The sequence below is a fragment of the Dicentrarchus labrax genome, unplaced genomic scaffold (assembly GCF_905237075.1).
Source record: "Dicentrarchus labrax unplaced genomic scaffold, dlabrax2021, whole genome shotgun sequence".
Taxonomy (NCBI): Eukaryota; Metazoa; Chordata; class Actinopteri; family Moronidae; genus Dicentrarchus; species Dicentrarchus labrax.
Genome location: NW_026136702.1, coordinates 10,087,348 through 10,112,352, shown reverse-complemented (window position 1 = coordinate 10,112,352; position 25,005 = coordinate 10,087,348). Strand labels below are relative to the sequence as shown.

The 25,005-nt window shown below is 41.7% G+C and overlaps 1 protein-coding gene across 7 annotated transcripts; it reads right to left on the bottom strand.

Annotated features, from left to right (window-relative positions):
* Positions 1–113: 113 nt before the first annotated feature.
* ldb1a (LIM domain binding 1a) lies at positions 114–22,393 on the bottom strand. 7 transcript variants are annotated; one of them, XM_051421447.1, is made up of 12 exons: positions 22,294–22,393; positions 18,989–19,089; positions 9,113–9,215; positions 8,437–8,481; positions 8,128–8,203; positions 6,803–6,905; positions 6,255–6,427; positions 6,035–6,157; positions 5,865–5,942; positions 5,612–5,735; positions 4,442–4,590; positions 114–2,533 (listed from the first exon to the last, which is right to left on the bottom strand). In XM_051421447.1, exons 2-12 carry the CDS (start codon positions 19,014–19,016, stop codon positions 2,480–2,482), a joined length of 1,056 nt encoding a protein of 351 aa, XP_051277407.1. In that variant the 5' UTR covers positions 19,017–19,089; positions 22,294–22,393; the 3' UTR covers positions 114–2,479. The 7 variants fall into 7 exon arrangements, with proteins under 7 accessions (XP_051277407.1, XP_051277415.1, XP_051277365.1 ...); XM_051421455.1 differs by having other exon boundaries at positions 4,448–4,590; XM_051421405.1 differs by having other exon boundaries at positions 2,433–3,422.
* Positions 22,394–25,005: the final 2,612 nt, after the last annotated feature.

Below are 25,005 nucleotides of genomic sequence, written 5' to 3'. Positions count from 1 at the left end.
GTTCTATCATCTTTATTTTTGTTACATTATAGTTCTGTGTGATAAGAAACACTTTCACATCAGATAAATTCATATTTTTCCTATTAAGAATAAATCAATTTAAGACAATCAGGTTTTTCAGTGAAAATTCATCTTTATTGATACCATACATGAATTATCAGACAGAAACCTGGCAAAAAATATAGATATAAAATCACCCCTATGGTGAGGTGCTACAGTAGCCAGCTATGGGTGCATTGCCATTTCAGCTCTGTCTCACATATCACAAACCCTTAATTTTAATCCCTAAATTAAGTCAATTTAGGAAACAGGTTTAAAAGTTGCCACCTAGCTTAATTTCTTTCAACCTGCTGAATTGACCCACGGCAAAGGTGGAGTAGGCGTGCTAGAGACAATTTAAACACAATAGCCTGCAGCTTAGTGTGGATTTACAGCCGTTTTGAATATAATGATGGAAAAATTTCTGCCCAGTCTGTGCTGGTGCTCTGAGAGACCTCTGCTGGGAGAATCTGCAAATTACTAACCAATAGTTGTCAGCTAGGATTCTGGGTGATGCTGAAATCCATGAATTAGGCAACATTTCTTATCATATGTAACAGGAAACCATGACACAGCAGCACATAGCCAAGCCCAATGAGTCTTGTTTCCACAGGATAAGATGTAAGGTCAATGGTCAGGTATATTTAGCCATTAATGAAATATCGACTTTGCATTTGATCAGTTATAGATTTGAAAAGCATCTGAAAATCATCCATCAAACAAAACATAAAATTTATGATTAAAAGGTTTAGGTGAATTTTATTTAAATTTCACTAAAGGATGCGCCATTGTGGCACAGTCCAGTTTCTGAGGAACTCGAGGCTCTTCATCAGAGGGTGACTAATCATAAAATAGAGCAACTGCAAAAGAAATAAGGATGACTAACAATTTCTTTAAATGTGGTTATTTATTGGTTTTCAGTGGAACTGCTAAGTTTTCAGATAGACCAGGAACCTACAACAGAAGAAAATGGCATTTAAATATCTCTTTAATGGTAACATACTGAACCATTGTAATAAACAGGCCAGAATGACCTTGGAGCCGCATGTCAAAAACACAAGTAATGGAATTACCTCTATTAGCATTAATTGACTCAGCAGCCCCACAAACCCCTCCATATATTATCACGAGTATTATACAGGTGGGTTGGACCTAAACAGAATGTCAGTACATAGAAAAATAAATACAGTTTGCTAAAATGAGGGCAAAATTCTTTTATCAGTGATTGTACCATTAAAAATCACGTTTAAAAAAACTTTTAAGAGGCTTTTCATCTCTTTACATTAGATTGAGTTTCTCATAGTTCTAAGGAGGAATACATAGAATAACTTTTACAGAAATTACTACCTAAAAATATACAAGCACAGACACAAACATGAGGAATAAAGCCAACAAAATGATTCTTCATAAAACATAAAACAGCACAGTGTAATCAATATCTAAAGAATCTTTACATGTAGCTCCTTGGTCTGCAGCTTTCTTAATTGTGATTAAAAACATTTCTGGGAAACTTAAGTTAATACAAAAGTCTTTTTTTTTTTCTTATTTTACAATCCTGTCAAAACTTGTTTTTAAAATATTTTTGAGTAGCAAATTTGAGAAGTTTTCTGTTACTATGTTCTCTGAAGAGAGGACCCCCAGAAAGAGATTTCAAGACAAAGCAAACAGTTCTGCAATGACTAGTCATCAGATCCAAACCAGCGCTCGGTGGAAATTTAGTGGGGAAGGTGGTTGCTTTGGAACTCACATCAAAACAAGATGTAGTACAGTATTAAACACTAGCCTTGTTCTCCCCAACCTGATTTGTAGCACTGCAGCCAATGGACCTGATGACAGTGTGATGTCTGACACAGATGGATGACATTATATCAAGCACAGACTTACATGAAAGTTATTACCATCACAATAAGAATGATCTAACAGCAATACTTATACATTAATATACTGCAGGTTTCAGATGTTTTACAGTTCTTACATTAGCAATAATAGAAAAGAAAAAAAAAAAATACACCGTCAATTCATAAGAAAAATAGATTGGAGTTAATAGTGGAAAACAGTGCAAAGAATATTCTGGGGTGTTTTTGTTTGCTTGCTTGTCTGTTTATTTTTTAGAAATTGTTTACAAAAATAAAAAAAATTGAAAACAAGTCTAAAACATAGAAAATGAAAACACACTTCTGTAGCGTCTGGTGCTCTGGTCCAGACATGCTGCGTACCGCCTCTCTCCAGTACCTCAATGTTTTATGCTGTAGGTGTAGGTGAGTGTTAGTGTGTGCACTGGTCTGGGTGTGTGTATGTATGTGTGTGTGTATGTATGTATGTTTGTGTGTGTATGTATGTATGTATGCGTGTGTATGTATGTATGTATGCGTGTGTGTCAGTGTGTGTGTGTGTGTGTGTGTGTGTGTGTGTGTGTGTTTAAGATTTAGCGTAGTGGTTCTCAACTCCGGTCCTCAAGCTCCGGCACTGTACAGGTTTTTGTTCCAACCAGGTCCTACAAAAACAAATGATTGAGTTTTTAAAAACCGAACGTTGAATTTTGATACTAAGAGTGCACACAGTTTTCTGCAGCCTGCAAAAAAATAAGTTAAATAAAAGCTAAGCATTTCTTCCCTGTGACATGAGCACAACAGAAACAACGAGGTGCGTCGTCAAGGAAAACGCACGCCTGAGAGACCCGAGGTTGGAACAAGAACCCACTGACATGGTCGCCATGGCGAGCACTCGGACAACAGGACACGCCAACTTTGGCTCAAACGTTGTGGTGAGCGTTGATGGGGGTTAAAACACACATGCACACAAACCGCCACCCCGCCAGTCTCACCACACCTCTAAGAGGACTGACTGGAGCCGAGCAGACAAGGGCCAAGGCTGAGCACCACTGATCATGTGCAACAATGTGAGGGAGGCGAGTGGGATTCTGCTGACACTGTCCTTCATGTGACGGCAAAGAGTTTTATCAGTCCATCAGCTACTATCTCTTTCCCTTACCACTCTCCTTTAGTCTCAAAAATAACATAATGGAACAAAACAAACAAAAATTAATTGAACACAAGTGCTTGAGGCCACCCTCCCTGACTCCTCTCGCTAGTGTGTTGGCTCAGGTAGATCCCAGTTTTAAGCATTGAAAAAAAGGGGCCGGCTGGGATCACAGCACTCTACTGGGACGACTGGGAGTTGTCATTCTTGCTCTCCTGACTGGAGGGAGCCTTGTTGTTCCAGGGCGAGTGTGCCCCCAGTGCAGGCGAGCTGTTGAAACTGTCCTCATCCTCCAGGCCATTCGCCCCATCGAACTGCGTGTTCTCCAGCCGCGTGATCAGACGCTCGTCCTCGTCACCAAACTCCCCTCCCATCAGAGTGGGCTCTCCCACCATCATCACGTCCTAAAGGGGACAGCAAGGGCCGGTACATATTATCCCCATAATACAGGGGGTGCGCGGAATGACTGGCTGCACGGACGAGTTGTAACTGCTGCGTTTTTTTTTTCCTATGGCCTAAGTGCGATCTAACTTGGTTCAATTCCAGCATCACAAATGAATTTTAACTGAATGAAATGTATTATAACTGACACTTCAACCTAACTTTTAGGCACCAAGGGACCCCGAGTGTTAAAAATCCTGAGGTATTGGTGTCCTCTAATTCTGAACCCAATCACAACAGGACAATATGTTGTGGGCATCTACCCTGACAGTTCAGTAGCCCATGTGGCTCTGACTCCCTGCCCCTGTTCCGAGAACCAGGGTCAAGGGGCCTTCCCTACTGGCCAGCAGTGGGCATCCCTGATCCTTGAGTGCTGCATCAGGGGGGGGGGTTTTCATTCCACCTCGGGTCTCGTTCACTCAATCAAGCAACCAAGTAAGCAAAGACAGCAGTGCTGTGTGAATCATGTGCTCTGATAGACCTAGTGGTGACTCTAAAACCAAGTTGATACAGCGGATTTAGAGAGAAAACCTATCTGTCCCACTGAAGATCAGAGCAAGGTAACCCTACACCATGGCCCAAACATATATTCAGCATTACTTAGAGATGGAGGTCACTTGTACCTCCTCTATATAAACCCATAAACCTGTGGCCCCAGAGGACCAGGGACTGCCCATCACTGGTTCACATCAGAGGGTCTACTAACTAAATCTACTCATCCTTAGTAGAATTATAGAGAAATCAACCCTTAACCCCCCCCACCACAGCTGAATCCAACCCCCACCTCCAGATGTCTCCCTAAGCGATCGCTATCCTAACCTGCTGCTACACCTACTCCCCAGCTACCACCCCCTATGCCCACAAATAACTTTCTAACCTCCTTGTCATTCCTTCCAGCCCCTCCACCCTGTCTTATCCTCCCCATGCCTTGCTCAGCTGAACTTGGAGGTCCAGATAGAGGTCAAGTAGATGTAATGCTTACAGGTACCTGGCTGGAGAGTGAAAAGCTGTTGGCTGGACTCTTCTTTTTGCTGTTGCTGTTGTTGTTGGTGCCCCCGCCGGTGCTCACGGTGCTTCCACCAGACACCTTCCTTTTCCGTCGCTTGCTTGGAGCTTGTCTGGCTGGCTCAGCTTCAAGTAGAAGAAGAGAAAGGATATGCATTAAGTATTTAAATCTCTATAAATCAGTTGCAGATAAAGAACTGACGTGAAATTGCAACTGTGAGTATTCCTCAACCTACTGAAAGTAAAGGCCAGGGCACAAAGACATTTTTCCCCTCAGTGTCCTGCAACTGTCCCGAATTATATTTTCAACTGTCCCAAACTTAAAAATAATTGCCCCAAAGTGAAGATCTTGTTTTAATTTGACAGAATGAATATAGTTTAATAACCTAGTTTCAGTAACTCGCATAACTTTATTGACTCACTCTGGTGCTTCGTCCTTCCAATGTTTGATCAATGAATGCATCACTGTAAACTGACAGCAATGGAAATTTACTTCGACACACTTTGAACATTATTATTTTTACTTAGCCAAATGATCACAAACTTGCAACGTCATTGTATGTTTGAAGTAAGAAAAACATCTACTAAAGGAGGGAGAAACTCAAACAAACTATTTCAATATTTACACTCAAAAAATGATTTACATATAATCTACAGAAACACCCTGAGAGTGAGAGAGATAGTCAAACAAACCATATACATATAGACAGACAAACTATAGGGACCTCCTAATCCAAAGACATAGAGTAAATGTGAATGTTGGCATAAGACTGATTACTAAGACTGTGTGACTAAAAATATTGCTAGTCGCTCAATAAGCTAAATCTAGCGAGAAAGTCAACAAGTTGGCCCCACTGCTCTCTCTATATGATTGATTTTGTGTGTGTAAGCATGCATGCGACTTATCGTACAGCTTATGTCTGTGCCACATTTTTCAAATTTGAACAGCTAACAACTACAATGATATATATATTCCATGATGCAAAACTAATAATGATCATCATTTATAATGATCCCTTTCTCTACTGTCCCAGATTTGTCCCAGGCACTGTATCTGGGACACCGGGACATCCTTTGTTTCAAGCGCTGGTTAAGGCAACAGTGTCATAAATGCCACTGGCAATTTCAAAAGGTGTGTGTGTGTTACCTGGAGGTGCTACCATTCTTTGCCACTTTTGGAAGAGGCAGGTCTTCAGACAGTCTCTGGGGCTCAAGCTGTAGGTCTTATGTCTGGACATCAACTCTTGCATGGGCTCCAATATCACGCATAGCTTTAGGGAAGATAAAGAGAAACCAAACAGACATTAATGAGTGCGATTGTTGCATGGGTTGTTGCACGTGTAGTTGAGGATAATTTAATGACTGATCAAACAAAGAACATCATAAGAAAATTTGCTTACACGGAGGTAGTTGAGCGTGGAGTTGGACAGCCCACATCTGGTGATATTTTTAGCCAGCTGATCGAGCATCTGGGGATCCTGCATGATTTGGTAAAAAAGGTGAGATAAATAATGATGTTGATGTACAGTGTTGTGCATTTGAGCGTGAGTGTGTGGTTTTTGGAACTCACATGCATAGCCAAAATGCTCCTTGGTAGGACCTCTCTGTGTTGTCTGATGCTGAAGTGCCACGTCTTGATCCTCATCATGTCATCAAACATGAACTCTAGGTACAGGCGGCCCTCCACACAAACCTTATCCACAGACAGAAATAAAAGTTAAAAGTCAAGGCACCAGTGACCGAAAGTAGGATGGCTGCTCATTTTTCATGCAGTGTGACATTAACCGTACCTGTGTGAACATAGGTTTGCCGTTTTGGGTCACCATGGTGCACTGGTCACAGTCGAGAGACACAAAGTTACTGTGGAAGGACTCCTTTGGATGCTTCAAAACATAAAACAGCTCGGTGGCGCCCCCCTCAAAAATACTTCGAAAGTATCGTGGAATCAACGTCCTGCCGATGGCTGCAGATGAAAAAATAAAAATAAAAATCAAATGAATACATTGATGATCAATAAAATTACTTTATTATTTAAAATTATCCAAGTAGAGAATGTATGTGGGAACAGTGGGACAGAATCTGACACAGCCGTGAAGAGGATAAAACCAACAATACATATAATGCAACTAACAATTATATAGCAGTCGTTCAATTATGTTAAAACTCTTAGGTAAATTTGAAAGACACAAGCTAACTAAAAACATATGGAAATCTGAAAGGGAGATAAACATCACACAAGTAGCACATCCCTATAATAAAACATTTTTACTGTGTTAACATTTACAAATTAAAATCTGAAAATACAAAAAGAAAGATATTATTTTAAAAACATTCTTACTGTATCGTTTGGGTCCATCTTCCAGACAGAAAGTGATGGTGAGCATGGCGTCATCCTCAAAAAACTCTGTGGTGAAGGCATCCCACCAGAGATTGTCACAGTCCTGAAAGCAGAGGATGAACATTTTCCATTCCTTAAAATCTGCATAATAACTTTCTTAAAAAGGAAACATGAGGCAATAAAACATAGCATCCAAGTCTTATACAGGTTTGGAAAAAATATACATTTAAAAGGATGCAAATAACAGTTTTACTTAAAATGGGACTTTACTTTCCTATTTTCTAATCCGATTTGTTACAAATATGAAATAAGGAGACATTTGTTATCTGTGGATACTGCATTTGTACTTACAGCTCCATTTAAAAAAAATAATGATGAAAAAGAAATGAGGGGGGAAAAAAAGTCACCAGCTACATAGTAAATCACAATTTGTGTCAGAAATATAGCAGCCACTCTCATATTTCACCAGCACTTAGTTTGTGGCTGGTGGTAATTTCCCACTTTCATAAAGAAGTGGGGAAGTTATGCGAGATAACCAAAACAAATAGACTGAAACTACTCAAAAAGAAGAAGCAGAAAAATTTGGTTTCCTCAAATGTACCACTTTTATAACCCTTCTACTCTTCTTCTCTACAATCTAGTCAACAGGATCCTAGTTTGTGTAAACCACTGTTGTTCCTTCGGAACAGATGTGTATGCTTTATGACAGACATCCACATCGATGCTCAGCAGATGAGTAGTAACATTTGTTGTTGGTACAGTGAGTAGTACAAATAAAACTGAAGTTCAGGGAATTAGCTTTCTAAATGAGGCAGGCTACGATTCAGACGTCATGTGTTTTGTTGGACATAAAACTTTTAATAATCACGTTATTCAATTCTACTAAAATCCCTCCGATGTACAGAGGTTAGTAAGCATGTATTTGTTGTTGTGTGCAGACTGACAGTCACATTAAAAGCAGGGCTCATAACATCTACTCAGTTGTATGCTCAGGGATATAAACAGTTGGCACTCCAATTACATTTTAGCCAGGTTGATCAGATAATCCTATTAGAGCCTGAATGTAAATGAAGTCGGTTCAGTTCTCAGGCTTAATTTTCCACAAAATCCCTAGCATGGTTAGCTACACATAAACAGCAGCTGGAAGGAAAAAATCGAAAAAACATGGCAACAGTAAGTAGTTCACAGGAGCTGCAGAATGTAGCACTAAGGGCTGGAATAAGAGCCAATGTGAAAATTAAACACTGACTCTGTGTTTTTGTACAGCAACAGTTTGGTGTTGAGTTCTTATTACTCCTCTACGTGAATGATGAAGTGACTCTTACCTCTGTCCAATTCTGTAGCCTTTTGTTCAGCTCATATATCCTGTAATCTGTCTGGTTCCCGTACGGTGTTGGTCTCCTGCAACAGAAAACACGGGGGAATTCAGCAGTTTGAGCTGCGTCGGTAGCTTTCCCACACCCATAATGCAAACAAATAGAAAAAGCTAAGACGAGTCTCATACGTAAGTTCATTACTAATCTAATGCCTAAATGTTTTAACATTAATGTAGAACACCCAGTATAAGCACTTTATAAAGTTACTTCTGAGCTAGGACAAACCACAAAAGTCTATTCAAGTGTCTGTGTGCTCACCCCATTCCAGGCTCCATGTATGATGGGGGGTACATGGGTGTAGGCCTAGGAGGAATAAAAAAATACTAAAATTAGCAACTGTTTTCTGAGAAACCTAAGTAACACCAAGCATGTGTGCTTTTGGTACTACAAGGCAAATGTATTATATGTCATGAGCTTGTTGATTTCAACAACTTATGTGACTAATATGGAGTTTTCAGATAAAAAATACACATCACAATAAAAACAGGAAGGTACAAAAACTGTTAACATACTCAACACAGCTGACTTTGTCACTTTTACTTAAGCTGAATGTGTCTTGTCTATTTTTGTCCTTTTAGGCCACATTTAAAACCAATCTGCTTCTGTATAGTCAAAAATCATTATCAAAGATAGGACGATCAAACAATGCAATCTGAAGAACGTGCTATAAAAAACACAAATATAAGCCATAAAACATCCATACAGATATTTATAAAAACGATCAGAAATTGACATCTTATATTCTTCAGTAAACAGATCTAAGATAACAAATTATAATGTCAAAACCTACAGCATGCAAGGAGTAAAATGGAGACATCAAAAAGTAATAAATCACATGATTTAATGACTGAATTAATGCAAAAGGTGCCCTAGTTTCGACATAATTTCCTTCTGACAGAACATCTTGTGCCCCGACAGTATAACCCAGACCTACCCCACATCTCTGTCCAGCATAGCGCCTGGGTGGAAGGGGGGAAAGCTGCCGCCGTTGGGGGGCTCCTTAGGAGAGTACAGCTTGAATGACTTTGACGAACAGCCTGCACACAAGCACACAGCAGAGGAGGAGGGGAGAGAGAGAGAGAGAGAGAGAGAGGGAAAAAAAGAGCAGAGATTTAGAGGAGATTTAGATTACTTTAGATTTAGCTCATTCAAATCACAGCATCATCTAAGTAATCTAATGTTGGATGATTTTGCTGAGATTTACTCAAATAAAAGCACGCTGCCAAAACAATTTCCTGCTGCTTTCATTATCTAATGCATCTTCAATCTGGTAAATGGACAAGAAAACAAATCGTCACAAGGAGAAAACAGCAATATTTATTAGCCTGCAGAAATCTGAGAAAAAAATGGAGGGGGGGGGGATAACGCAGAGAGGTGGTCTGGCATGTTCTTTGTGTTCTTGTACCATCCATACCATTATAGGGAACCCTCTTCTCTGCATACAGCCCCATGAGATCCTAACCATGCCCTGCACTGTGTGTGTCTGTGTGTGTGTGTGTGTGTGTGTGCCTCCCCCTTTAGTTGCCTCTTCTACCCATCCCCCCACTCGCTACCCTGGCTGTTGTTAACCCTTGTCTGCCCAGATAAGCCATTCGTGCTAAAACAATTCAGAGCTCTGAGAAAAACATCTATTCTGTATCTCTACTTGTGGAGACCCCACACAGACAACGGCTGTATGTAATTAGGTCTGACCAAAGATATTTTATACCCTAACAGGCCGGAGGCAGACTGAGGCGTTTGAGAAAAACTATTTTGCCCAGACTGGCTCATCACAACCACCCTACAGTTAGCCTACTTTTTTTTTGCACAGATACACACAAATGAACCAGAGGAATTTAATGTGGTGGTGATACATTCATAATAGGGTCAAACAGATGCTGGCAGTGCAGAGATAAGAGAAAATCCTGACTGTTTCTGTATCCCCCCCCCCTTTGGTAATGTTGTTTATGAGTGCCCTGCTTGTAAATCTGGTATTCCCAACTGACACCTGAAGGCAGCATAATGTTAATTTGTTTTCTTTTAGTCACAATTTATGCAGAACAGTCGGTCACTGTCAGCTCGGCATATAAAAACGATGACTGTACCAAATCGGGGGGGGAAAAATCATTACATTAATGCAGGATCAAACCTAACTAATCTGTATTTTTATAATCTCTTCCATCACTCTTAGTGAAGTGCTAACCCACATGCAGCCTACTGCACAAATGGTGGTGGTTAAAGTCAAGACAAATACAAATTGAGAAAGAAAAGGTATGAGTTGGGGTTAAGTACGCCTGTGTGAACTCAGATCGATCTATCTGTCTGTCCGCCTCCTTAACAGCCCAGTCTAGGGCTCCTTGAACAACTACAACTCCTCCTTCATTTACTCGCACCCTTTTCTTCCTTGCTTCAGTATACACCAGAGAGTCATGGCAGGTCATCTTCTCCTCCCCATCACTATGGGGCTGAACCTGCTGAGGAGCACCAAACAATGGTTGTCTATGCATTACCTCTGACATGCAAACCCCCCCCCCCCCCCAAATAAAACACCAACCATTAGCCCCAGACAGTATTCAACCCCTTATAAGTCCTTTGTTCAACGTGATGCAGATGCACATTGTCCAATAAACCCAAATTCCACTGCAACTGAAATAGAGATGAGAATAGACATCTTATTTCCTCTAACATACAACAAAAATGCTGACACAGATTCTTCTCACATCGAATAAACACACACACCAAAAAAAAAAAGAGGCCCAGTCAGCAGGATTAAACCTGCAGATTACAGGACCCCCACTTTAACAGATGCATGTAGATAATGACGGCTTCACGGGCCAGACACAGTGTCTTAGTGAAAGACATCATCGGGGGGCAGGCATCCTGAGTTTGTGTACACATGACAAATTAAGAGAGGAATGACTCCAGCCTGAAAGCACCTAAATTAAGATCAGATGATAATGCACTAGAATTTAAAAAAAAGGTTAATTTTAAATAGTGAGACTTTGGTGCAGATTAGTCCGCCCAAACTGTTCACTGCAAACAATAGAGCTGCATCCAAGAAGCTGGCCCTCGGCCAATAAAACATCCAGAGCAATGTGCGGACTCCCTCTACATACTTACACTGCTGCCAGCTTATTGCTCGGCCTGTGTACACACATCTTACAATAAATAAAAAAATAAAACAGCATTCACTTTAAACACACACACATAGAGACACAGGACCAGGCGTGAGCTGAACCGCAAGGCCCCCGCATTCATTAAGCGTTTGCAGAGGACGGTTGCCATTGCTAAACTATTAACCTAGCTCATAATGCTAAAACTACCGTCATCCACTTAAAAACAACACCCCGCGCTTGTTTTACGGTTGTTTTTTTGTTGCGGAATTACCGTTGAAAAAACAGTGCCGACAAAGCAGTGTGGTTGTTAAGTTGTGAGTTACCTGCAGAGAAAAAGGGTCCACCGAAACGCGGTGTTGCTCCACACCTCCGCTCGGTGTCTCTAGCCGCCTAGCCTCGCAAGCTAGCCGGAGCGGCTGGACGGTGAAAAGCTCCAGCTCCGACCGTCGGTACCGCGGTCCTGCGATCCCACAACAACACGGCAAGCGACGGGAAGTGAAAACCCTCCAGCTACTTAACTCCGGTTCCTGTCAGGCTGCGATCCTCCCGAACTAGATGTGTTTAAATGTCATTTGTTTCAGGGGGGGGGGGACGGTGCTACCCTTTTATTTTTTTCTACTACTACTACAGGACCCTTTGTTCCTGCCAGCCGAGCCACGAACAAACAAAGGCCCCGCCTCCTCCAGGCTCCTCCGCCCATCCCGGCTCACAGGCCTCCCTCCCACCCTCCCTGGGCCCCTAATTTGTCTCGTACAGGACCCCCAGAGTGGCACAAGGTGGGTCCCCATTGACAGGAACAGTTCGCAGCTTATTTTGCCCCTTAAGAAACAGATATATACAGACGGACAAAATAATAGACTCTGCAGCATATTCAGTATCAGCTCCACTCACACTGGCTTTTAAACATACTTAAACTCCCTCTCCAATCAAAAATATGTTTTTATTCTTGTTCCTACTGTTGGATGTTTGAGCTTCACTGTGCAGAGTGTATGTATGTGTGTGGTTTTTTTTATGAAAAGTTTCTGTGTGCTCATTGAAAATCAAATTTTTTTAAGGTCAGTCCTGGTCCAAATGTGCAACTTATACAAGTGTGATGTAGAAACTTAAATCAAAAGTGCACATATGAGAATGGACTTTACAGTGAAATAGGAGACGTCTTGTTTCCAGAAGAAAAACTTTAACAACATTTGGAGGAGGAGATGCCTTTTTAAGGATTTTGATATGGAAACATATCAGATGCAAGTTCCAAGTGAGACTGTTTGTATATGTCTTAATATAAATGCATACACGAATCATTATGTAGTGTTCACAAAGTTCTGTGGACCAGTATTGATTGTACAATCTGCAGCTCTTCTGTGGCTGCTGCAGAAGTTCAGTGACATTGTGCAACTACTACCGGCCCGTTTTTTGGATGAGTTAAATATGTAAGAGTAGTCTTAAATGTCATTGTTCATAACTGGACCTTTATCGTTTGCTGGACGGGCCACTTGGGGCCTAAATTACCCATTTCTAGGCACCACTACACCACTGCTGGAGGGGGTCTTTAAAGTACAAAAAGTAAAAGTTCTCATTATACATACTGGTCCATTTCAGAATAACATATATTATAATACTAAATAGTATATTGTTGCGTTAATATGTAGGCAACATTACTTTAATGTTCAGCTGGTAAAGTTGGTGCTTGTTTATTTATTTTTACTATGATAAAGTTTTATCATAATAATACCAATTAGTCCAATGAAATTATACATGCCTTTAATTGTTTTAGTTTGGAAACTCCTGCGTTCAACTACAGACCAAAAACTAGCAGGACTGTATGAAACAGTATCTAAGAGTATCTTTCCGACCTGATGCGTTTATAAAAACCTTTGTATGAGGGGGCACTAAAACCTAATTCAGTCATAATAATCAGAATAAAGTTAATTTCTTTTGCCAGGGCTGCTGGAACTATGTGAACTAGCACTGGTCATCCAGTACTGTACAATACGTCCTGACCTTAGAAGTCCCCAAATGCTTTGGTTTACATGCATTTATTTAAGTGTGATTCAGAAGTTCTGTTTACAGCTGTGATAATTCAAGATTCAAGATTCAGATTCAAGAGGTTTTTATTATAACTATTTACCTAAACAGGCTGTTTAATTCAAGCCAACTTCTTAAAAGGCTGAGGAAAAATGATTGACTTGGCTGATAACTGAAATCCTTTAGACCACAGGCCTGAGCCTGTCATAACCTCAGATTATGTAAGGGTATAATCTGCTGCCTTACTTTTAATCAATAACCACTCTAATGTTTACAAGCAATATATTTGAATGCCAGAGAACCCTTTGTGGTCTCAAAGTGCATTTAAAGCTCAATATGTTGAGGCTTTCACTTGAGCTGCAACTCAGTTTGTAGAATCATATAAGCCAGGGAGTACAGATGAGAAAAGTGAACCAATGCATCTCATTTAGAGAGTAAACACATCTAACAGCAGTCATTCTTATTGCATAAACCCCACGTCAGGCATAGAGCAGAGATCTGCTGCAGCTCGAGATAAATAATTAGTTTTATGTGAATTATGGGTTCCATCATTTAAAAAAATCTAACAAGCCACATTGGACCTGAAATTTCATTTCTAACTACAGCTGGAGTATATTTATGTAAAATTTTCATCTTATCTTATTGCTCCTTCCGCAGCTATAACCTATTCTTGTTACCAGGATGTTGTTCAGCTCAAATGGATATCATCACTCGATTACATTTTGGGAAAAAAAGGGAAACCAAAAGCTATTTCTAGCTAAAGTAACTGTCCCAATCTAAAGAGTTGCCTTCGTAGTTATGACAGAAAATAAATTATGAAACAGCTACAGGGGGAATAAAAGAAGCACTAAAGCCTTTTGTTATAACATGGAGCCGGATCTAGGATCTCTTGTTGAAAACAATGAGTCCCCTGTCTGCTGTCTGTTCAGTGTTGATGGACTGACACAAGGAGAGATGTAATAGAACAGCATCTCCCTCTGCTGGCAAATGCTGCAAACATCTTCCTCGTGCTTCAGAATAGAACAGACTAGAATACAACAGAATGAACTTTATCCAGGAGTTCATACTGTACAGTATTCACAACTAACACTGGCATTTTTACATAAATCATCCAGTTTGTAACATGCAGTTAGAACTTTATTTGCCTATTCCACCATTATAACAATCAATAACATTTACAGGCACAATAATGCATATATTTTAAGACTGATAGAAGTCTGCATTATTATAATATGAAACTAATAATACTGAACCGAATGCTGATGTGTGGATTATGTGCCCAAAAATATGGGATATTGCATGGATTGCTTAGGGAGTGTTTCAGTTCTGAGTATTGGATCCTATTTCACATTTAGTACAGACATACACAGAGTACCTGGCAAGTAGGGCTGGCAGGCAGTGATAACATTAAAGGCTTAATCAGAATATGGCAATTATATAGAACTAAGTCCTATTTTAGTCACCGGAAAACTGGTCTTGTACTACACAAGATCTTGTATTTATAGATCCCTAGCTCCGGAAAAAAAAAGACCACTTTACATGTACTATTTTATGCATAGCATTCAGACTGAAATACATTCCATGGAAATGAATAATGTGGGTCTCTACTGCAGAAAAATATATAATAGATCAGATTTTTAATTCATTAATCAAACATCTGTACAGTTTTACACTTGAAGAAACTGACCTAGATAAAGAAACTGAGGTGAGCTGTAAACAACTTTAAACTGAATTCACACGCGCCACACACATGGTGAACAGTATCTTTAGATTCTTGTTTTTCTAGCCGCCAAAGTGGAGCCACTAAACTGTCAGGGAAACTGTTGTGACACCTGACTGGTAGTGATAGCATCGAGGCAGCAGACAGAACTAACACAGGCTGCACCCAGAGGATGCTACTGTGGCTTGACAAGAGGAAGTTAAACAGCATGTGTTCAAGATAAATTGAAAGATAACAAAAGAAGGCTAGTATGTGAAGGTTGCTGTTGTGGATGCTTGCAATGACAAGGGGTCACTGATCTGAATCCAGGCGGAATTAGCCAATCCCTAAGGTACGTCATGGAGGATTGGTCGGGTGCAGTAGGTTCAGTCATTTTTTTTTACAGCTTCTCTTGTTCTCCAGGGAATGAAATGACGTGTCCTGAAAAAAATGTCTCGCCCAAACTCACTTATATAATGTGTCTGTGTTAAAAAAAAAAATTGAAAATCCTCCATAAAATAGAAACATTTCTTATAATCCTGAACAACTCAGCATTAATGTCTGTTCTTAAACTGAACAACAGAGAGACAGACTGCACTGATGATTTTATTTAGAGACTCTAAATCTTGGAGCCGCTCCACAGATTGTATATATTGAAACAATTATGACACAGCACTTGATTTCACTGGACTGTGGACTCTTCATCCAACTCGCAACACGATGCCCAACATTCAAATAACACTTGTTTTAATGTCACATTTCAAACACAAACTCTCTAAGCCTGGTGAGTCAGTCGCTCATACCAAGTAAGTGGGCAAACTCCACCAACTCCACCTCCACCTGCTGACATCATCAATTCAAGTCATGACACTTTACTGTCCAAAAGATAAATATAGATTGTTATAGCAGACTTCCCTTTAACAACTTTAAAATATCAACATGTGCCTTGATTTGCATACAGTTTTATCAAAACTGAGTGCTATTCATAGTCTGTTTGCATAATTCATAGCTCAAACTGGTTAGTTCTAGATACATAGGCAAGTCTTGTGTAAAAATATGATTTAATGGTTCGCAACAGTTCTGACATTTTACATACAAGGGTGGCACACAGAGCCATAAAGCTTTCAAACAACTGCAACTCTTGTTTTCAGCACAACTGAGCCTGAGCACCTTCTACCTCAGCACCAAACCTGCTTTCCTGTTTTAAAGACGCTGCAACTTGCACATCTCTCACAAATAAAGGTGTGCTTTGATAGAAAATCATTTTTTCCTGCCCACACATTTAGTCCTCCCCCCCCCTTCCTTCCTTCCCTCCCCTCGGCCGTGTGGCACATGGCAGCTTTTCCTCTGCCATCCTGTCGGCCTGCAGCAGATGTGACATCACTACAGCTCGTCTCCACTCTGCCCCCCCTCCCCCCCATCTCTCTGACTCCCCAGCATCTCTGTCTCCCACGCATTCCTTCTTTCTCTCTGCCTCTGCACACACACACAGCCATTTTGATCTAGCAAACAAGGTCTGAGAGACTCACTGGGCTAGAGAGAGGAGGGGACGAGGAGAAGTGAAGAATTGAGGAGAAAAAGAAAGAGAGGCACAGGCTTTCAGTACAGGGAGATAAAACTGAGCCAGTCTTGTTGTTGTGTAACGGTAATCAAAAAAGCCTTGGCCGTTTGGCTGCCATCTTGGCTCTGCTTTAAGTCACTTTTCTCCAATCAGGAGCCATGTGACTTTCTGCATGAGGTAACGCCACTGTTACTGCAAAAGCCAGTGAGCGAGGGATGAGGGGAGTGACAGAGAGGGAGAGAGGGTGAAAAAGGAAAAGGGGGGAAAGAGTGAGATGAGGAAGGCAGAAACGGGAGGGAGGGGTTAGAGTGAGATGGGTGAGAGACGGAGAGAGTGGTGAGCAGAGGGGAGCGCATGCTTGAGTGGGTGCATGTGAGAGTGGAGGGGGGGGGTATCTTCAGCTCACAGGCAATCTATTTTTACCATTTAGTCTGAACAAAGGATGTGATTGGCTCCACTGTGTTAGGACGGATCTCCTTCATGTGCGGAACAAAGCCATAAAAAGGCTGATTCACAGCAAAGTCACAACAACAGCAGGATGTCACAGTGTTGTCAATGAAACAGACAGACAGGAGAAGTCTGTCCTTTATGATGGCTCGCATTCTGTCACATGCAAATAACGCTCAGTTCAGATTCCTCTGTTCTGTAATACTCTGACCCAGTAACTGAACAAAGGGAAAAGAAAAGAAAAAGTGATGTTAGAATAAGAGAGGATTTGTTTTTCCAATGCAGACTCACACACAAAAGATGGGGAGGATCTTCCATCCACCATCATACAAGAATGTAAACAAACCAGCCTTCAAATATAATGATTTACAGCGCACGCACAGGGAGGGAGAGAGAAACCAGTGTTGATCAATGCCGCGCTGTGGCTATCTGAGAGATCTACCAGCCTAAACTTGTCATAGCAGGCTCCTCATTTAGTTGTACGAGCGTACGTGCATGCTGTAAGTTTGCATGCATGCCTGCATGTGTAAACCTGCAAGCATTTGAACGTTGGTGCACAACGCGCACACGCGGCAGACCTCTCTGGTTCCGACCTCTTTTTCTCAATACATCCTTCGAGAACATGTGGATGTCATTAAAAGTTTCTGCTCCACGGTAAAGTCTGTCAACAGAGGGAGCGAAGGAGGCATAGATACTGGAAAACTACAGGAGAAAGTGAGGAAGCGAGATAGTGAAGAGAAAAGATCTGAGAAGAGAACATCAAGCAGAGGCCTCTCTAATTTTATTCAATCTGATAGCTGACTACCAATGAATCAGAACAGCCCCATTAAAATGATACTGACACCCTAATTCAATCTGTCCTCTCTGAGATCCCCCTAAGCAGATGCTACGATTCAATTTCTATCTGTTACTTGCTCCCTGGTGCTGTACGAAGCCCGTCCCCTGGCACTGTGAGGCTTTCACTGTGCACAAGGTAACCGTCTCTGTAGCCTGCCTGCTCTCACTGGGGTACCGTTAAAGAGAAATTGCTCCAAAGTCAAATAAGGATCAAGCACTCCATGGGAGGGAACAGATTATAAGATCTACTTGATAAAAATTGCAAAAAACGTTTGTGCTTGCCAAAGACTGACATGTGCAGACAGTTCTACATTTCCTTCCTCTTGCTCTGACACAGTAGCACAAGAGCAAAGTGTGGATACGAAGTACCAGTAAGACAATGGCAGTAAATCATATTTAATGTAATCTTTATTTAAAGCTTAAGAATGGGAAGGAAAGATTTCAGGAAAAGCCAAGCCAAGCGTGACAACTGCATAACAAATGAAAATATGCAGGAATGCAAAATGCAAAGTCACAATGACAAAGAGACGTCTAATAATCCAAACAGCAGCACTCCAAATTCAACTCTTAGTTAAATCTTCTCAAGTGCCCTCATTAACGGTTTAAACTCATCAAGAAAGACCAGCTTTAAACAATTTTGCAGTGAATAAATTACTTTTGCCTCATTCAGTTCTGACCCATGGGACAAATATGAAAAACAATTCCTGACAGTGTGCGGTGACTTAACTCTTCTAGACATACAAAGACACAAATAATCAAAAAAGCAGACCTACAGTGGAGCCGAGAAAAAGAGTGAAAAGAAGTACTTATTGATATCCCAGCGTTTGTGTATGTGGCAAAAACTCAAAGAGCCAGATCAATGGCACAGCAAGCTAGCGTGACTGAGAGGGTCTGCTGAACAACTCAATCCTAAAGTGTGGTAGCCTCAGTCTATAACCTTGTTTTAGGACATGTGTTGAGAGTGTAGCATGGCTTCACAAACACACACGCACGCACACACACACACACACACACACACACACACACTCACACAGCTGGCCCTAGGCAGCTTTGCAGCACTTTTACATAAGTCATTTCTCTGACAGCACCACTGAGCACGGAAAGAGGGAGAAGAGAGGCAGAGAGAGTGAAAGAGTGAGAGTAGGCACTCACCGGGACAAGCACAACCTCCAACAGACATCTTCTCACATGTTGGGCTCTGCTCGGAACGAAACAGCTGCACTCAGTCCACACGCCGCTCGCATGGGCTAACTCTGAGGAAAACAACACGGACAGAGGGGTGGAGAGATTAGAGGGAGTGGTACAAAGCAGGGCATGTACACCACAACTACACTCCTCTCTCTCTCTCTCTCTCTCTCTCTCTCTCTCTCTCTCTCTCTCTCTCTCTCTCTCTCTCTCTCAGAGGCAGGAAGTTGGCAGTGGCGCTCTAGCTGCATCATTAATAGGCATATTGCAACACAAGTGGGAGGGAAAATGAGAGAGGAGTGAAATAGGAAGAAAGAACCTTTACGGTACGTGAGACAGGAGTAAGTAATATGGAATGAGACGAGGGACTGTGTGTGTGTGTGTGTGTGTGTAAGGGAGAATGCAGGAGGGAGGCAATTAGAGAAAAGGGGAGAAAAAAGACTAAATGCACAAGGTGTGTGTGTGTATGTGTGTGTGTGTGTGTGTGTGTGTGTGTGTGTGTGTGTGTGTGTGGCAGTGATGCATCATCCATTTTTGCCCTGTGCTGCTGTGGGAGATAAACATACTCAGTAGGAGCCCAGAGGCAGAGGGTCATTACTGCCAAACAAACACACATGCACACACACACAGTCACTCACTCACACACCCTGCCTCGTGTATGACAGATTTCCATCTCTCATTCTGTCTCCCTGTCTCACTCCTTCCTTCTGTTTTTCTGCTGCAGAGAGAAGACTGGTGTTAATCACTACAGACAGTATCGATTAAAAATGCAAAGCCCACCTGGAGCGCAGGGACACTGGAGACCCACGGGAGGCAGGAAGAGCGTGCACATACAAAGGTGCACACACTCACACCCAACAGGAGCTGCATGTAAACAGTCTGACTCAACTGCAGACTGTTTCCCCAGCAGCCTCTGCTTCTTCTCTTTCTTTTCTACTCTTTCCTTGCTTTCTAATCTTACTTCACTCTGTCAATTTAATCTCCTCACCCTGTTGATATTACCTTGACCTTTCTGCAGCTTGATGTGGCTTGATGTGATTTTGTTTCATTTCCTTTCCCTCCTCCACGTCTCTGGTTTCCCTTCTCGTTCACGTTCATCCCATAAATTTTCTTGGCTCGAGTGAGCCTGTTCTCCGAGCCAATAATCTCATAATCTCACACTTCACGACACAAACACACAAGCACATAACTGACTCCCGTGAGCTGGATGTCTTTGTTGCTCGCGTACCTGATCCTGTCAGATGGATAACTGACTGAGCTGTATCATTGAGTTATTTTGAGTGAATGAAAGAAAAAGAAACAAACATACACATACAGTGCAGTCTAGTACAGCGATTCACAAAAAACGGTACTTGTACCCCAGGAGGTACAGTACCTCTAAAGGTGTCAGTGGGTACTGGAAAGACTGTAGGGTAGCTCAACTAATTTTACAAAAAGGAAATAGCCTATTCACATATTGAGTCTGTTGTAAAACAAACATGTTTTATGAGAGTATGTGAAAACTTAGCAGGCGGGCAGAGAAGTCTTTTAAAAGTAATGGATAAATAGTTGAATTAGTTAGCTAAAAGGAATGAATTTTAAAGCAAGCACAGCAATATAATAAGTAAAGGATAAACGGTTTAAATGGCTAAAAAGTAATAGAAACGGTTGAAAAAGTTGTCTAACAGTAATAGACAAATGGTTGCAATAGACAGCTAAAAGTCATGAATAAATTAAAAAAGTTGCTAAAAGTAGAACAATTGAAATCAGTGGGTGAAATTGCAAAAAACTGAATAAAACAGTTGATAGTCGAAATACTTAGCTAAAAGCAATGGATAGGCCTTAATTGTTGAAATAGACTGCTGAAAGTAATGAATAAATGGAAATAGATGGATAAATATGTAAAATTATGTAATTTTAAGCACTTAAATTATATTTAAAAAATGTAACGATATCCACATTTATATAAATAATAGCATTAAATACCACTGTTTAAAATAAATTCTAATTCACTAACATGTGACGGATTGTGTGGATGAAGGGGTCTTTCGGTTTCATCTGACAGGGCCGTGGGGTTACATCAGACCACTGCTCTTGTATAGACCCCTATATATCTCCCGCACTAAAGAAGTGAGTTGAAGCCTAGTTTAACAAACCTCAGATCTCTGTTGTCTGTCACTCACAGCCAATAAACAAAAGACAAACAACTGTCTCCGCTGAAACGAACGCTGACAGGCACATTCCCCACACACCAGTGCACTGGCAGAGGCATCACAGTTAAATGTCATACACGGTGTCAGACACTGTTCTCAGGACCGAGACACAATGAATAACCCTGCGGGCCTCCTCTTCGTTTCCCCTTACTTGTCTTCTCCTCCGTCTTTTCATTTTCCCTTCACACACTTTTTTTTGTCTCTTTCTGTTTCAACAACGTCTGTCTCTCTCCCTGAGTCCTCTCATCTCCGGCTGCTATTCTGTCACCATTCTCTCCTTTGTGCACCTTGTAGGTCGCGATCTGCGGGTTTGACATTTACAAAAGATACTGCTACAGTAAAATGGTGAACTCTGAACAAAGACAGATGTGATAAAGAGATAGAGAGAGTCCCTCCCCCCCCCCAACACTGCAAGGGAGAGAAACAGAAGAGATAAGAGAGAAGAAATAGAGGAGGGGTGAGTGAATGTGATTTGGGAAATGGCTTCTGTTTCCAGGAGCGATTAGGCTTTGAAGCTGAGCACTTCACCACTGACAGCACTGTCAGGCATGCTCTCTCTCCTTTCTTCCTCTCACTCTCCTACTCTTGCAGATACAGAGATTCCCGCTCTGTCAACACATGCACACATCGCTCAAAAAGCTCTCTGTGAATAATGAAGTTCCCCCTCTGTTCGCCCCCTTCTCCCCACTGTGGGAACATGCAGCAGCAGCAGTTCCATAACATTATGTGATAGACAGCAAAGTGCCTGCACACAGACACACTGACTGCCTGGCTTAGAGAGCTACACATCTACTCGTGCTCAAATACACTCTTAGTACGTTGTCCTCTGACAGCAGACAAACACTTGCTCACATGCACTGGATAGCTTGTTCCTTCCTAAATACCCAACAAAATGTTTAAAAGGCTCCTGGTGGCATACTTGTTATCTCAGGTGAGTTAATGCCATCAATGCTTACCGCTCAGTCTTTTGTCTTGCAGCTGTTCTGTGCCCCCCCCCCTTACCCAGTCTCCTTTTCCTTTTCTCCCTACTCTTTCTCACACAGCCAAACACTCTTAAACATCCTCCATCTCAACGCTTACCTTTGTCTTTCTTCTGCGCCCACGCTCGCTCGAAAAAGTCCGCCCGGGTCAGCCACGCAGAGGAAACCAAGCTGCGCCAGCAGAGAGAGAGAAAAGGGGGGGGGGACTGTGATGAGCAGATGCAGATAGGAGACACAAATGGAGGGGGGATCTAGCAGTGTGCAAATTGGATGATGAGAGGGAAGGAAGGAGGGAAGGAAGGAAGGAAGGAAGGAAGGAAGGTGGATGTGGAGGAAGAGGAGGATGAGGGGGAAAGGGGGGGGCCAGCTCTCAGCTGCACTGGTATGAATATGACGCAGAGGTAGCAGCCAGAGCCACTTCTCCTCTCCTCTCCTCACTCCTCTCCAGCCCCATCCCTCCATACCCACCAAGAGAGAGAAGAGAGGGGGAGAGAGGGCACTGTATCCATGGCAACGGCAGAGCAGCGGTAGGTAGCAGTTAGGAAGTGTGTTGGGGCACAGTGGTGTGTCTTTCTCAGTCTCTCTCGCACACAGACAAGCTCATAAGTCTTTCAGCTCCCACAGATGTACAGTAATACAGTGTCTGTTAGACTGGAGGAGAAGCTGTAGAGGAAATATAAGCAGCACTGGAGTCATTCTGACATGACAGGTAACAAGAAGCGGACTGTGTCTCAGACTCTCTGGGGAACAGGCACCAAGGAAGTTGATTAGACTGTAAATCAAGAAGAGAACGGGAGGCAACCGCCAGCATCAAGAATAAGTTAATTCTGTGTGAAATACTGAATATAATCATGCAGATTACTTTTGATCCTCTCACCACATAAAGTACAGGACAGGGATAATGTGAAACACTGCAAACACAATAATTTGAGACAAGCTTCCCTTATTTTACAGTAGGAAGAACCTAAAAACTAAAACTGTAGAAGCTGTAGAAAATAGCAAAAGGTAAAAAGTGACCAACAAACAAATGCTAAGATGCCTTGTTGTTGTTGCTTTCAGGGAATTTAGACATAACTTAAGGTGGGTAAAGTACTCTGAGGAGCCAGGTGGACCATTGCTGTGAATCCAGCTACTATCCATAAATGTTATATGTTGAGGCACAGAACTGGAATGGGCTTGTTCTTCATAGGACATTCATGTTCTTCAAAAGAAATGCAGCAAGGGACAAAATTGATCAGTGAAACTCATAATTGTTGCCTGAGGGATTCCTGGATTGATGCCAGAAAATATACAGTGCACAGACACAACACTACACTACACTGCAGTGAGTCCGTAACCTGGTGTTGTTTTGGCACTGCTCAGCAACAAAGACGCTTTTTTAAAAATTACCATAACGCGTGCACAAGTTTACTGAAGGAGCTCTGCAAGCGAGGAAGCTGTTGGAGAATACAGACAGATTTTAAAACTTAACAAACACAGCGGGAGCCCTTTTATTCGCTGCACAGCCGAGAATAAATGACATATGTAAAATAGGAACACTGACAAATTGGTAACCCACAATGGAAGACCACAGTGTGTGTGTGTGTGTGTGTGTGTGTGTGTGTGTGTGTGTGTGTGTGTGTGTGTGTGTGTGCGTGCGCGGTTGTGGCTGGGCTCACCTCTAATCCATTTCTACCTGTGGGACACGGGGAATTGCCTGTGGCTGTTCTGTGCCATGCAGTACCAATTCTACTGACGAACACATCACCCCCACTTTTGTATTTGACCCAATTTAATCCCCCATCTCTGTGTTTCACAGCCTGTCTTCTTGTTCACTCATCATACCTTTCCTTCATGTGTTACACCCAGTAACAAAAAGGCATCCATCAACGTCCTTTATTTAATTTTCCTCCCCAGCTCTGAGGGAAAACAATTTTTCTTCCCAGTGTGATGTTCGGTTAGTCCCCGTTTTCATTGTGGTATTCCCTTGTGCAAATTTAACTTTGAATGTGGCCTACTCTAAAGGGTATGTGTTATACTATTAGGTCTAACCTAGATTTAAAAAAAAAAATAACTTAACTTAACTTAAGGTCCACTTACTAGTTTTTTCCAGAGCTTTAACCACATCTCAGTCTTTATCAGCTGATGCCATTTGTTCAGTATGGGGTCAGAGGATAACAGATGGATGTATACAGGGATGTAGGTAGATTGTGAGCTCTGTCTCAAAAATGGCCTCCCTGATCTTTCTTCAGCTGTCCACTGACTCCTGGAAAACAGAGAATGTTATATCAGTTTTCAGGGCAAGCTGTGCAACAAGGTAAAATAAGTCAGCATCAAGTAGGTAAGTAGAATATTAAGTAGAGTCTATATGAGTCTTGCTGAACAGTGCCACAGGTGACAACGGTAAATGCTGACATTGGCTACTATAAACGACGGGTCATATCAGATCATGTGGGGTTGCAGCATGAGAACTCATATTAAATTGTAAAAAAGTGCCTTTTACTTATTTTTAATCCAACCTTCATTCATAAGAGCCCTCCAGTCCCTGAAGAGCCCTCCTCATTCCTTGTTTCCACGGTCATTGAAAGTACAAGCAATTAGACTCAAACTGTGGCAGCAGAAATACCAGACAGACAGAAAAGAACCAAGAAACTATAGTACAGGCACAGCCAATTAACTTTTTCTAAAGGAACATTACCAAACTCTCTATAAACTTTGTATTTCTGCTTTGAACTTTTGGTCTCTATCTTAGAAACCTCTCAGTCCTTTATGCTGCTTTTGTGCTCCTTGCATTTGTTTCTCACAGAATTTTGCACAGTACAAGAATGATGAT

Bases quoted from the DNA above. Each gene is read 5' to 3' on its own strand.
- ldb1a (XM_051421405.1), bottom strand. From the start codon at position 19,016: ATGTCTGTTGGAGGTTGTGCTTGTCCCG. The intron at 6,428-6,802 runs GTAAGAATGTTT...TTTCATCTGCAG, and splicing joins AGATGGACCCAAACGATACA to CCATCGGCAGGACGTTGATT. The intron at 5,943-6,034 runs GTGAGTTCCAAA...CAAATCATGCAG, and splicing joins GGAGCATTTTGGCTATGCAT to GATCCCCAGATGCTCGATCA.